General features: G+C 39.5%; 1 protein-coding gene across 2 annotated transcripts in view; it reads left to right on the forward strand.

The window, feature by feature from the left end:
* The first annotated feature begins 3,502 nt into the window (after window positions 1-3,502).
* Window positions 3,503-13,101, forward strand: part of LOC120059484 (bromodomain adjacent to zinc finger domain protein 2A-like) — a 45,568-nt gene continuing 35,969 nt past the window's right edge. Inside the window, exons 1-3 of one of the 2 annotated variants that reach the window (XR_005478153.1) lie at window positions 3,503-3,675; window positions 5,607-5,736; window positions 6,054-6,950. Coding sequence is in view for 1 of the 2 variants with exons in the window: in XM_039008577.1 (XP_038864505.1) it covers window positions 5,607-5,736; window positions 6,054-6,950 (1,027 nt within the window). In the remaining variant the exon portion in view is untranslated. The remainder of the gene's footprint in view (window positions 3,676-5,606; window positions 5,737-6,053; window positions 6,951-13,101) is intronic. The other variant, XM_039008577.1, reaches the window with a different exon arrangement.

A 13,101-nucleotide genomic window follows, 5' to 3' on the forward strand; every position in this document is an offset into this window, starting at 1 on the left:
TAATGAATGAGAGTAATTAAATAGTTATGCCATGAAAGCTGTGGAAGACGATTAGGAAGTGTGAGACAAGAGGAGAGGAGGTAGTGGGTTGAAAAGGGTTCAACAATGAAGGGGATAATGTGAAATGGCTTAATGAGAAAGCAATAGTTATCGATTCAAAATCATATTCTTGAGTACAGTCTTTCTTTTGAGTAACAATATTATGGTATTTGTTTTATGCTTTTCTTGAATGTGCCCATTTTATTGTGAAATGAAACTCTGGCAAAACTGAAGATTAAATACAGTGCATTTGGAAAGTATTCAGACCCCTTGACTTTTTCCACATTTTGTTACGTTACAGCCTAGTTCTAATTTTTTTTTTTAAATCCCTCAATCTACACACAATAACCCATAATGACAAAATCAAAACAGGTTTTTAGAAATTTCTGCAAATGTATTAAAAAGTAAATATCATTTTTTCATAAGTTTTGAGACCCTTTACTCAGTACTTTGTTGAATGACCTTTGGCAGCGATAACAGCCTTGAGTCTTCTTGGGTATGACACTACAAGCTTGGGACACCTGTATTTGGGGAGTTTCTCCCATTCTCCTCTGCAGATCCTCTCAAGCTCTGTCAGGTTGGATGAGGAGCGTCGCTGCACAGCTTTTTTCAGGTCTCTACAGAGATGTTAGATCGGGTTCAAGTCCGGACTCTGGCTGGGCGACTCGAGGACATTCAGAGACTTGTCCCGAAGCCACTACTGCGTTGTCTGTGTGCTTAGGGTCATTGTCCTGTTGGAAGGTGAACCTTTGCCCCAGTCTGAGTTCTTGAGTGCTCTGGAGCAGGTTTTCATCAATGATTTCTGTACTTTGCACCGTTCAGCTTTTCCTCGATCCTGATTAGTCTCCCAGTCCCTGCCACTGGAAAACATCCCCACAGCATGCTGCTGCCACCACCATGCTTCACCGTAGGGATGTGCCAGGTTTCCTCCAGACGTGATGCGTGGCATTCAGGCCAAAGTGTTCAATATCTTTGTTTCATCCGACCAGGGACTCTTGTTTCACATGGTCTAAGAGTCCTTTAGGTGCCTTTTTGCAAATTACAAGCGAGCTGTCATGTACCTTTTACTGAGGAGTGGCTTCCGTCTGGCCACTCCACCGTAAAGGCCTGATTGGTGGAGTGCTGCAGAGATGGTTGTCCTTCTGGAAGGTTCTCCCATCTCCATAGAGGAACTCTGGAGCTCTGTCAGAGTGACCATTAGGTTCTTTGCGACCTCTCTGACCAAGGCCCTTCTCCCCCGATTGCACAGTTTGGCCAGGTGGCCAGCTCTAGGAAGAGTCTTGGTGGTTCCAAACTTCTTGTATTTAAGAATGACGGAGGCCAATGTGTTCTTGAGGACATTCGATGCTGCAGAAATGTTTTGGTACCCTTCTACAGATCTGTGCCTCAACACAATCTTGTCACGGCGCTATAAGAACGATGCCTTCTACCTCTTGGCTTGGTGTTTGCTCTGAAATGCACTGTCAACTGTGGGACCTTATATAGACAGGTGTGTGCCTTTCCAAATTATGTCCAATCAATTGAATTTACCCCAGGTGGACTCCAATGAAGTTGTAGAAACATCTCAAGGATGATCAATGGAAACGGGATACACCTGAGCTCAATTTTGAGTCTCACAGCAAAGGGTCTGAATACTTAGGTATTTCTGTTTTATTTTTATACATTTGCAAAAAAAAATCTAAAAACCTGTTTTCACTTTGTCATTATGGGGTATTGTGTGTAGATTGATGAGGAAAATTGTTTATTTCATAAATTTTAGAATAAGGCTGTAACGTAACAAAATGTGGAAAATGTCAAGTGGTCTGAATACTTTCCAAATGCACTGTATATTATGTGGTGTCACTTGTGTCCTAAAGGGCAGGTTTTTGCTGCAGGATTGGATAGTCTTTATAAAAGTTCAATGATGTTTTGCACAATGATAGTGTGTGTGCCTGTTCAAAAGTAGGCCACTGTAGAACACACTTCCAAGAATTATCCAGGTGCAGGGTTCAACAAATGTCATATGAAATGAATAGAAACACCTGCACGCAGTTATGTTACCATGAATTTTATCGCACTAAAATAAATTAATGAAAGCCTAGAATGTAGGTTGTTCTATTCCTTTAATATAATCTATGTTCTCATTCTGGAAATTTGCCTAATTCATTATAGGAGATGTAGTAGCCTATACCACAATATTGCAAAATTAAAACATTAGTTTCATTAAAAGGGATTTACTTTGGGATTTTGGCAATGAAGCCCTGTATCTACTTCCCAATAGTCAGATGAACTCATGGATACCATTATGTCTCTGCATCCAGTATGAAGGAAGTTAGAGGTACTTTCGTGAGCCAATGCTAACTAGCGTTAGCGCAACCACTGAAGTCTGTGGCATCTACTAGCATGCTAGCTGATACCATAGACCTCCAGTCATTGCGCTAATGTTAGTTAGCAATTGCACTAACTCTCGTTAGAAACTCCCTTCAAACTGCACGAAGATACATACAAAATGTTATTCGTGAGTTCATCTGATCCTGGTGAAGTAGATAATGGGCTTCATTGCCAAAATCCCGAAGTATCCCTTTAACAGAATCGTTTACCGTGAAACGTTAGACTTTAAAACAATGTAACAGGAAATTAATAGGTTAAAATTGTGGCAGTGTATAAGTATATTAAAAGTAGCAGAGCGGCACACATATGCACTACACTGAATTTGCAGGCCTTCAAGACAAGAACCATATGACGTGAGAGACCATATCCCTACTTTGTAGTGGGCTATCTTTATAAAAAAAAAATGGCACAAACTAATATCATGATGTCTATACTCGAGACATTCAAGTTTCAACTTTATTTCTCCCAGAGGGCAATTTGTTTTGAAGCAGATGAGCACTAGACATAAAAAAACATTAAAATCCACATGGATCTGAATGATGGTAAAATGAAGATGTCACAGCGGTCCACCCCTTAAATTCATGCAAAGGAAGCTTCAATCCAGTTGTAGGAGTAACATGTTTCTCCAGACAAAAACGTCAAATGTAGATGGTTTGAGTGCTGCTGAAATTTGTTTTGCATGTAGCTGAAGGTTTCAGGTCATGCACTTTTAGCTTGGAAAATGCTCAAAATGGTCACTGATGACAGTGAAATGTGGGGAAATGTGTGAGATGACAGGCCAAATACATTTGTAATCCGAAATAACACTGTGATAACTCACCCTATATGTTCAGTACCAGTAGGTTATGTATATACTGTGTCTAGTATTAGACCAAATATACTTATCTAACTCGGTTTCCCATACTCATTTGTGTTTATACTCAAATTCATACGTACTTTTAATTACATTGTATTGATCCATACCTTCATTTTTGTTTGTAGCCTAAGTACATCAGATGACAAGTGTAATTTTATGATAGTTCGGCGGTAGGACCCTGAGCTCACCAGGCTGCACGTAGTGTGTACCCATTCACTTCCTCTTGCGGCTCGATGTCTTTCTCTTCTGTAATCATGGCTGCGCTCAAACACCAGCCATGTTTGCTAATTTGAAACCCAAAGGTTAGCGAAAACCTGTTTATTATTTACATCGCCTGTACCGTCTTCAACCATATTTGTTCAATCGGAGGATCAAAGGCATCGGTGCCTTTGAAATCCAAGGATTACAAGGTTAGGCAGTTTTAATTAAATTTTATGGCGAAAACTTTTGTGTGTGAGGATGATGCTGTCTCGCAATTTCTAAGGCAACTAACGTTAACGTTACAGCTAAAACAATGTGTATTACCTTGCTAACAAAAGAGCATCCAAAATGATCAGTAACGTAAACAAGAATGAGACTCCAAGACGGCCTACTATGTTTCGATTCTCCATAAGTTTTATTAGCTAATGTAGCTAGCTACCCGCTGTGACTTATTAGCTAACTAGTTTTACACTACGGTGTTAACTTCAGTTGCTGATTATTGTAAATAACCTTGAATTTAGCGGTATCGATGTGTCGAATGTTGAAACAACCAGCAAATTCTAGAATGTAAACCCGATTGTATTAAATGTAACTAGCTAGCTATATCTCACCTCACGACATCCTTGGAGGATTGTTTTTGTTGCAGAGAAAGACATGAAATCAGATGTTAACTGCGCGCGGTGTTGCTAACCAGATAGGCCTATCTCGCTGGTTGGAAATTACGTTATTTAATTAGCTTTAGCCACTTATCTACTAGCGAGTTTTGAATTAAAGTTCATTTGAAAATATGTAGATACTGTTGTACACAAATTAACTAACGATAGCTAGTCAATATATCGACAATACCAAAACGTAACATGCTTAATGCAACTGCTCGAGCAATTTTGTTATTGAATTTCACTAACATTACAAGCCCTACTAAGCCCTTTTTGTTTCCGTTGTTGACCGTTTGATAAGCAACTGGATAACGTTAGCCACTGTAGCTAGATGGTTTAGCTATATTGAGCTAGCTAACCAGCGAACATTAAATGAATGAACTTCAACTGGACACGTCAAATAGCTAATGTTATCATGAAATAAATGTACAACAATAGTTTTTATTAAACATAGCCATAGTGAGAAACCAAATGTTGATTTTTTTTATCAGAGGGCTACATTTTGATTTATGTCGATGAACACTTAGCTAGCTCCACAGATCATCTAGGTAGCTAGTTGATCTGTGGATGAGAGAAATTCAGGTCCATCCAGGGGGTAATATCCGCGAGCGCATGGTCACGTGTGGTAGTTAGCCCAGCCAGTGTGAGATGGTAAGCAGAATTATGTACAATCGAATAACATTTTATGTCCTTCGAAAGTAACTAATAAATGACTAACTGCTGTTTTGGTTATTGCATTACCATATATTTGTGATATGGCCCAAACATGTATGTTGCAGCGAGCTACGGTAGTATAGAACGCCAATGTTTTCAGCTAGCTACTAGTGTTAGTTAGCTCTTCGTGTTAATATTACTGTTTATCGTGGGATGGATGTTGAAAAACGCAGTTAAACATTGGGTTTACGAATGGTTTGACGTTCCATACAATATGTACTTGTTGTAAACTACGATATACATTTTTTTCAACTTGTAGTTATCTTGAAAACATATTTCTCAGACCAAAATATTGTTGTTTTCCCGTTATCAAAACGGGTCCGTTGTGCTTTAGCTACCGTGGATCAATCCGTGGCGTTCATTGTCCATTATTTTGTTGGCCAGAGCATCCCCTTCGCTGCTTTAACTGCGACATTGTTAGGGAGCTATGGGAGGGCAATGTTTGATAATTAATTCCACACGGTGTCATCCATAGTAGTCCATCTCAGGCTTGCCAACGCCTGCAGTTCTAACCAAGTAATGTTAGTGTATGGATCTAGCTAGCTACTTTGTTTTTAAAATAACACATACTATTTTCTATTTATTTTATAATAGACACATTTTATTTATGAAAACCATCCATTGCATGTGTATTCTGCTTGTAAGAATAGCCTATTTATGAGACAGCTGCATGGAATTTGTGTGATTTGTATTTTATTTGATATGCAGGTAAAATATTTTTTTCTGGTTTCTGTTCATGACTTGTGGTCTGTGCTACTTGTCTTTTTCAGATGGAGTCGAACAACCATTTCAACTATGGCAGCCACTCCTCCGTGTCTGCTAACTCAGGACTGAAACTCTCCTCAGGGGATTCTCTCTATTCTAACAGGTCTCCCATGAGTTTCCCTCCACAGGAGAAAAGTGAGTACCCCTCTAACCACATTTGCTGTGGTTACTCGCTGCCTCACTATTTCTATATCAGTAACTGATTTATATTTCATCTCTCTCTGCCCTATTCTCTTGACCCCTTATAATGAGCAAAATATTGTATGTAACTCTAGACCAGGTGTTCGGTGTATAAGCAATCAATATCATGATCATACCACAACAAATTGATGTAACCTCACCTTAAATTCACTGGACATTTTATGATTGCAGGATGCATGACCTGTTGATGCTGTGTGAATTGAACACACTGAACAATTAATAATCTGATTCACACCTGACCACCTTTGCAGATATGAATGGCGAAATGAATGTGAATGGCGTCACTACTGTAATTGGGCCTAGTGTGCCTGGCTCACACCTTCCAACAGCCTCATATCCCCACATGAGCAACCACCACCACCAGAGTAGCATGGGCTACGACTACCTGTGGGGAGGACAGCCACAGTACAGCCCAGCCATGGGCTCGTCTCCTGGGCATGGCATGCACCAGAAGCAGCCTCCACCTGGGGGGATGCAGCAACAGAGCCAGCACCACTTCCAGGATCATGGACAGTACCAACTGAACGGGGGCATGTCTGGGTCCCGTCAGCCACCCGTGGCGGCCCCACCAAACGTGACTCTTACAGGGGGCCAGTACTGGAACAGGGGTAACCCGGGGCAACAGCAGAGCAGCACAGCCATGGCAATGGGGTATAACTCACAAGGTGTGTACGGGTCCTACCAGAGCCAGGTGCACCCTGGGATTGCGCCCTCACAGCATCACCAGCAGCAGCCTCCACAGTCATCCCCTCACCAACAGACACAGCAGCACCTCCACCCGCACCACCACCCACATCACCAGCAGCAACACCAGCAGCAACCTCAGCACTACAGCATGGTACCCAATGGGATTCCCTACTACCAGCCCCAGCACCCACCTCTTCCCGCTCCACAACCCCAGCCCCCATCCCAATCTCAGTCCCAGGCTCAGATGATGCCCCCTACCTCCCAAAATTTCACCCCTCCACGGGGCAGTCCACAGCACCACCACATTGGCCAGGGAGGCACTGGCAGCCCCCTCCCCCTGGGGGTGTCCTCTGTCCCAATGATGTCACCCTCGACAATGGCGGATAGTGGATCGCCCCAGAGCCAGACCAGGGAGAGGAGTCCCCATGGAGGTACTGTGGGGATGCCTGCTGTCATGCAAGGTAAGATTTAAATATTTACACAGGTGGCAAGTTTTCAGAGTAACCTAGTCCCTTTTTTTATGGCACTAAAGAAGTAAGTATCTGTTTCCGTGTTTCATTTTCATATGGTCACTAGAGCCAGTGTCTGTGGAAACGGCACTATATATCACTGGAGTTCGAAATACCTATTTCAAAGCGATTTTTATTTCCAAACGATGACTCAATTACGCTCAATTAGGCCTAATCACTGCCTCAGCTGTCAGTGATTTAATTTGCTAAGCAGATTTAATAAAAAACAATGTTTCCATGACAGAACTAAAATCCTTTGCCGATATGAAAACATATATTTCAGTGTTTTCTCAAAGTGTCTACTTTTTCCACTTCATAAGTTAACTAGGCATATTTTCATTTAGAGGAGAGTGGGGTAAGTTGAACCGGTGTCCAAAAATACAGATTTCCGATTGTTATGAAAACTTGAAATCGGCCCTAATTAATCGGCCATTCCGATTAATCGGTCGACCTCTAGTGGGTAGTATATGGGGCTTTGGTGACAAAACGGATGGCACTGTGATAGACTGCATCCAATTTGCTGAGTAGAGTGTTGGAAGCTATTTTGTAAATGACATCGCCAAAGTCAAGGATCGGTAGGATAGTCAGTTTTACCAGGGTATGTTTTAGAGGTCGACGGTCCGATTTCAAGTTTTCATAACAATCAGTAATCTGCATTTTTGGACGCCTACACAGCTTACTTCGCCAAACGGGTGATGATTTAACAAAAATGCATTTGCGAAAAAAGCACAATCGTAGCACCAATGTACCTAACCATAAACATCAATGCCTTTCTTAACTTCTCTAGGGTACGTAAGACGGTAGCGTCCCACCTCTTCAACAGCCAGTGAAACTGCAGGGCGCCAAATTCAAATACAGAAATACTCATTATAAAAATTCAGGAAAAAAAACATATTTTACATAGGTTTAAAGATTAACTTCTTGTGAATCCAACCACGGTGTCAGATAAATAAAAAAAATGCTTTATGGCGAAAGCATACCTTAAGATTATTTGAGAACATAGCCCAGCAGACAAATCATTACAAACAGTAACCAGCAAAGTAGAAGAGTTACACAAGTCAGAAATAGAGAGAAAATTAATCCCTTACCTTTGATGATCTTCATATGGTTGCACTCAGCAGACATTCATTTACTCAATAAATGTTCCTTTTGTTCGATAAAGTCTCTTTATTTCCAAAAACCTCTTGTTTGCGCGTTTTCTTCAGTAATCCACAGGCTCAAACGCAGTCAAAACAGGCAGACAAAAAATCCATATTGTATCCGTAAAGTTCGTAGAAACATGTCAAACGATGTTTATATTCAATCCTCAGGTTGTTTTTAGCCTAAATAATCGATAATATTTCAACCGGACAATAACGTTGTCAATATAAAAGGTGAACAAGAAAGGCACTCTCTCGGTCGCACGCATGAAAAAGCTCTGTGACACTTTAGGGTCCACTCATTCAGACTGCTCTTACTTCCTAATTTTTCAGAATACAAGCCTGAAACAATTTCTAAAGACTGTTGACATCTAGTGGAAGGCATAGGAACTGCATTTGGAGTCCTAAGTCAATGGATACTATAATGGATACTGTAATGGCATTGAATAGAAAACTACAAAAAAAAAAAAAAACTACCTCCTGAATGGATTTTTCTCAGGTTTTCGCCTGCCAAATCAGTTCTGTTATACTCACAGACACTATTTTAACAGTTTTGGAAACTTTAGAGTGTTTTCTATCCAAATCTACCAGTTATATGCATATCATATCTTCTGGGCCCGAGTAGCAGCCAGTTTAATTTGGGCGTGCTTTTCATCCAAAATTCCGAATGCTGCCCCCTAACCTAGAGAAGTTAAAATCAATACACAAGTATATATTTTTTAAACCTGCATATTTAGTTAAAAGAAATTCATATTAGCAGGCAATATTAACTAGGGAAATTGTGTCACTTCTCTTGCGTTCAGTGTAAGCAGAGTCCGGGTATATGCAGTAGTTTGGACCGCCTGGCTCGTTGCGAACTGTGTGAAGACCATTTCTTCCTAACAAAGACCGTAATTAATTTGCCAGAATTTTACATAATTATGACATAACATGGAAGATTGTGCAATGTAACAGCAATATTTAGACTTAGGGTTGCCACCCGTTCGATAAAATGCGGAACGGTTCCGTGTTTCACTGAAAAAATAAAACGTTTTGTTTTCGAAATGATAGTTTCCGGATTTGACCATATTAATGACCAGGGGCTTGTATTTTTGTGTGTTTATTATAATTAAGTCTATGATTTGATAGAGCAATCTGACTGAGCGGTGGTAGGCAGCAGCAGGTTCGTAAGCATTCATTCAAACAGCACTTTCCTGCGTTTGCCAGCAGCTAATCGCAATGCTTGAAGCATAGTGCTGTTTATGACTTCAAGCCTATCAACTCCCGAGATTAGGCTGGCAATACTATAGTGCCTATAAGAACATTCAATAGTCAAAGGTATATGAAATACAAATGGTATAGAGAGAAATAGTCCTATAATAACTACAACCTAAAACTGGGCATATTGAAGACTCTGTGTTAAAAGGAACCACCAGCTTTCATATGTTATCACGTTCTGAGCAAGGAACTTAAACGTTAGCTTTTTTACATGGCACATATTGCACTTTTACTCTCTTTTACACTTTGTTTTTGCATTATTTAAACCAAATTATTTATTTGAGACTAAATAGATTTTATTGATGTATTATATGAAGTCAAAATAAAAGTGTTCATTCAGTATTGTTGTAATTGTCATTATTACAAATATATATATATATATATATATATATATATATATATATATATATAAATCGTCCGACTAATCGGTATCGGCTTTTTTTGGGTCCTCCAATAATCGGTATCGGCGTTGAAAAATCATAATCATGGTCAAATCCGGAAACTATCATTTCGAAAACAAAACGTCTATTCTTTCAGTGAAATATTGTTGTTTTCCCGTTATCAAAACGGGTCCGTTGTGCTTTAGGTTTCTGTTGGTTTCTGTTCATATTCTTTCAGTGAAATATGGAACCGTTCGGTATTTTATCTAATGGGTGGCATCCATAAGCCTAAATATTCCTGTTACATTGCACAACCTTCAATGTTTAGTTCGCAACGTGCCAGGCGGCCCAAACTGTTGCATATACCCTGACTCTGCGTGCAATGAACGCAAGAGAAGTGAAAAAAAAGTGACACAATTTCTCTAATTTAATATTGCCTGCTAACCTGGATTTCTTTTAACTAAATATGCAGTTTAAAAAAAATATACTTTTGTGTATTGATTTTAAGGCATTGATGTTTATGGTTAGGTACATTCGTGCATCGATTGTGCTTTTTTCGCAAATTACCTTTTGTTAAATCATCCCCCGTTTGGCGAAGTTGGCTGTCTAGTTAGGAAGAAATAGTCTTCACACAGTTTGCAACGAGCCAGGTGGCCCAAACTGCTGCATATACCCTGATCCTGTTGCACAAAATGCAAGAGAAGTGACAATTTCCCTAGTTAAAATAAATTCATCTTAGCAGGAAATATTAACTAAATATGCAGGTTTAAAAATATATACTTGTGCATTGATTTTAAGAAAGGCCTTGATGTTTATGGTTAGGTACACATTGGTGCAACGACGGTGCTTTTTTCGCGAATGCACTTGTTAAATCACCCGTTTGGCGAAGTAGGCTATGATTCAATGAGAAATTAACAGGCACCGCATCGATTATATGCAACGCAGGACAAGCTAGATAAACTAGTTATATCATCAACCATGTGTAGTTAACTTCTTCTGGCTGCAAGCCCGAAGCCGGGCACAATATGACAACAGCCACTTCAAGTGCAGGGCGCAAAATTCAAAATATATTTTTTAGAAATATTTAACTTTCACACATTAACAAGTCCAATACAGCATTTGAAAGATAAACATCTTGTGAATCCAGCCAACATGTCCGATTTTTAAAATGTTTTACTGCGAAAACACCACGTATATTTATGTTAGCTCACCACCAAATACAAAAAAGGACAGACATTTTTCACAGCACAGGTAGCATGCACAAAACCAACCTAACTAACCAAGAACCAACCAAACTAACCAAGAAACAACTTCATCAGATGACAGTCTTATAACATGTTATTCAATAAATCTATGTTTTGTTCGAAAAATGTGCATATTTGAGCTATAAATCAGTTTTACATTGCAGCTACCATCACAGCTACCGTCAGAAATGGCACCGAAGCAGCCAGAGTAATTACAGACACCAACGTCAAATACCTAAATACTCATCATAAAACATTTCTGAAACATACATGGTGTACAGCAAATGAAAGACAGGCATCTTGTGATTCCAGCCAATATTTCCGATTTCTTAAGTGTTTTACAGCGAAAACACAATATAGCATTATATTAGCTTACCACAATAGCCAGAAACACAAGCCATTCCCCAGCAGCAAAAGTTAGCGATCGTAACAAACCAGCAAAAGATATATAATTTTTGACTAACCTTGATAAGCTTCATCAGATGACAGTCCTATAACATCAGGTTATACATCCACTTATGTTTTGTTCGAAAATGTGCATATTTAGAGCTGAAATCAGTGGTTATACATTGTGCTAACGTAGCATCTTTTTCCCACAACGTCCGGATATTTTTCTGACACTCACATATTCTGACCAAATAACTATTCATAAACATAACTAAAAAATACATGTTGTATAGGAAATGATAGATACACTAGTTCTTAATGCAATCGCCGTGTTAGAATTCTAAAAATAACTTCATTACGATATGCAGTTTACGTTATGGCGAGAGCGTGCCCAAAACCTGGCCGCAAACTACTAGTACAACATGTTCGACAGATATATGAAATAACATCATAAAATGGGTCCTACTTTTGACGATCTTCCATCAGAATGTTGTACAAGGGGTCCTTTGTCCAGAACAATCGTTGTTTGGATTTAGAATGTCCTCTTCTCCAGTCAATTAGCACGGAAAGCTAGCAAAGTGGCGCGAAGCTCTCCTTCCTGAACATACGCAGACAAAGCAACACGCCTAACGTCCCGAAAAAATTTCAATAATCTAATAAAACTATATTGAAAAAACATACTTTACGATGATATTGTCACATGTATCAAATAAAATCAAAGCCGGAGATATTAGTCGTCTATAACGACAGCTGTACAGAAGGCAAAACCAGGTCCCTTCACGCGCTCTCCAGAAAACAGGAAACTGGTGACACGTCATACAAAGAGCATTTATTCGACCCCAGATCAAGTTATACACTCCATTTCTTCTCTCACTGCCTGTCGACATCTAGTGGAAGACGTATGAAGTGCATGTATACTGATATATATCAAGGACATTTATAGGCAGGCCCTAGAACAGAGCATCGATTTCAGATTTTCCACTTCCTGTCAGGAAGTTTGCTGCAAAATGAGTTCTGTTTTACTCACAGATATAATTCAAACGGTTTTAGAAACTAGAGTGTTTTCTATCCAATAGTAATAATAATATGCATATTGTACGAGCAAGAATTGAGTACGAGGCCGTTTGAAATGGGCACCTTTTATCCGGCTACTCAATACTGCCCCTGCAGCCCAAACAGGTTAACTCGTGATTATGTTAAGATTGATTGTTTTTTATAAGATACGTTTAATGCTAGCTAGCACCTTACCTTGGCTCCTTGCTGCACTCGCATAACAGGTAGTCAGCCTGCCACGCAGTCTCCTCGTGGAGTGCAATGTAATCGGCCATGATCGGTGTCCAAAAATGCAGATTACCGATTGTTATGAAAACTTGAAATCGGCCCTAATTAATCGGCCATTGCGATTAATCGGTCAACCTCTATTCTTAACATATGACCCCCGTAGTGATTTGTTCTTGCAATTTTTGTGACATTTTAGATTTAAATATTGAGTTTTTCACAGCAGTTTGGATTTTACTTAATTACTTTTTCAAAGTAAATTTAGTTACTTATTCTAAAATGGATAAAATACCCCCATCAATCTACACACAATACCCCATAATGACAAAGTGAAAACAAGTAATTGTTGCTTACAGAAATACCTTATTTACATTAGTATTTAGACCGCTTGCTATGAGTCTCAAAATTGAACTCAGGT

Source organism: Salvelinus namaycush, chromosome 14 (assembly GCF_016432855.1).
Source record: "Salvelinus namaycush isolate Seneca chromosome 14, SaNama_1.0, whole genome shotgun sequence".
Taxonomy (NCBI): domain Eukaryota; kingdom Metazoa; phylum Chordata; class Actinopteri; order Salmoniformes; family Salmonidae; genus Salvelinus; species Salvelinus namaycush.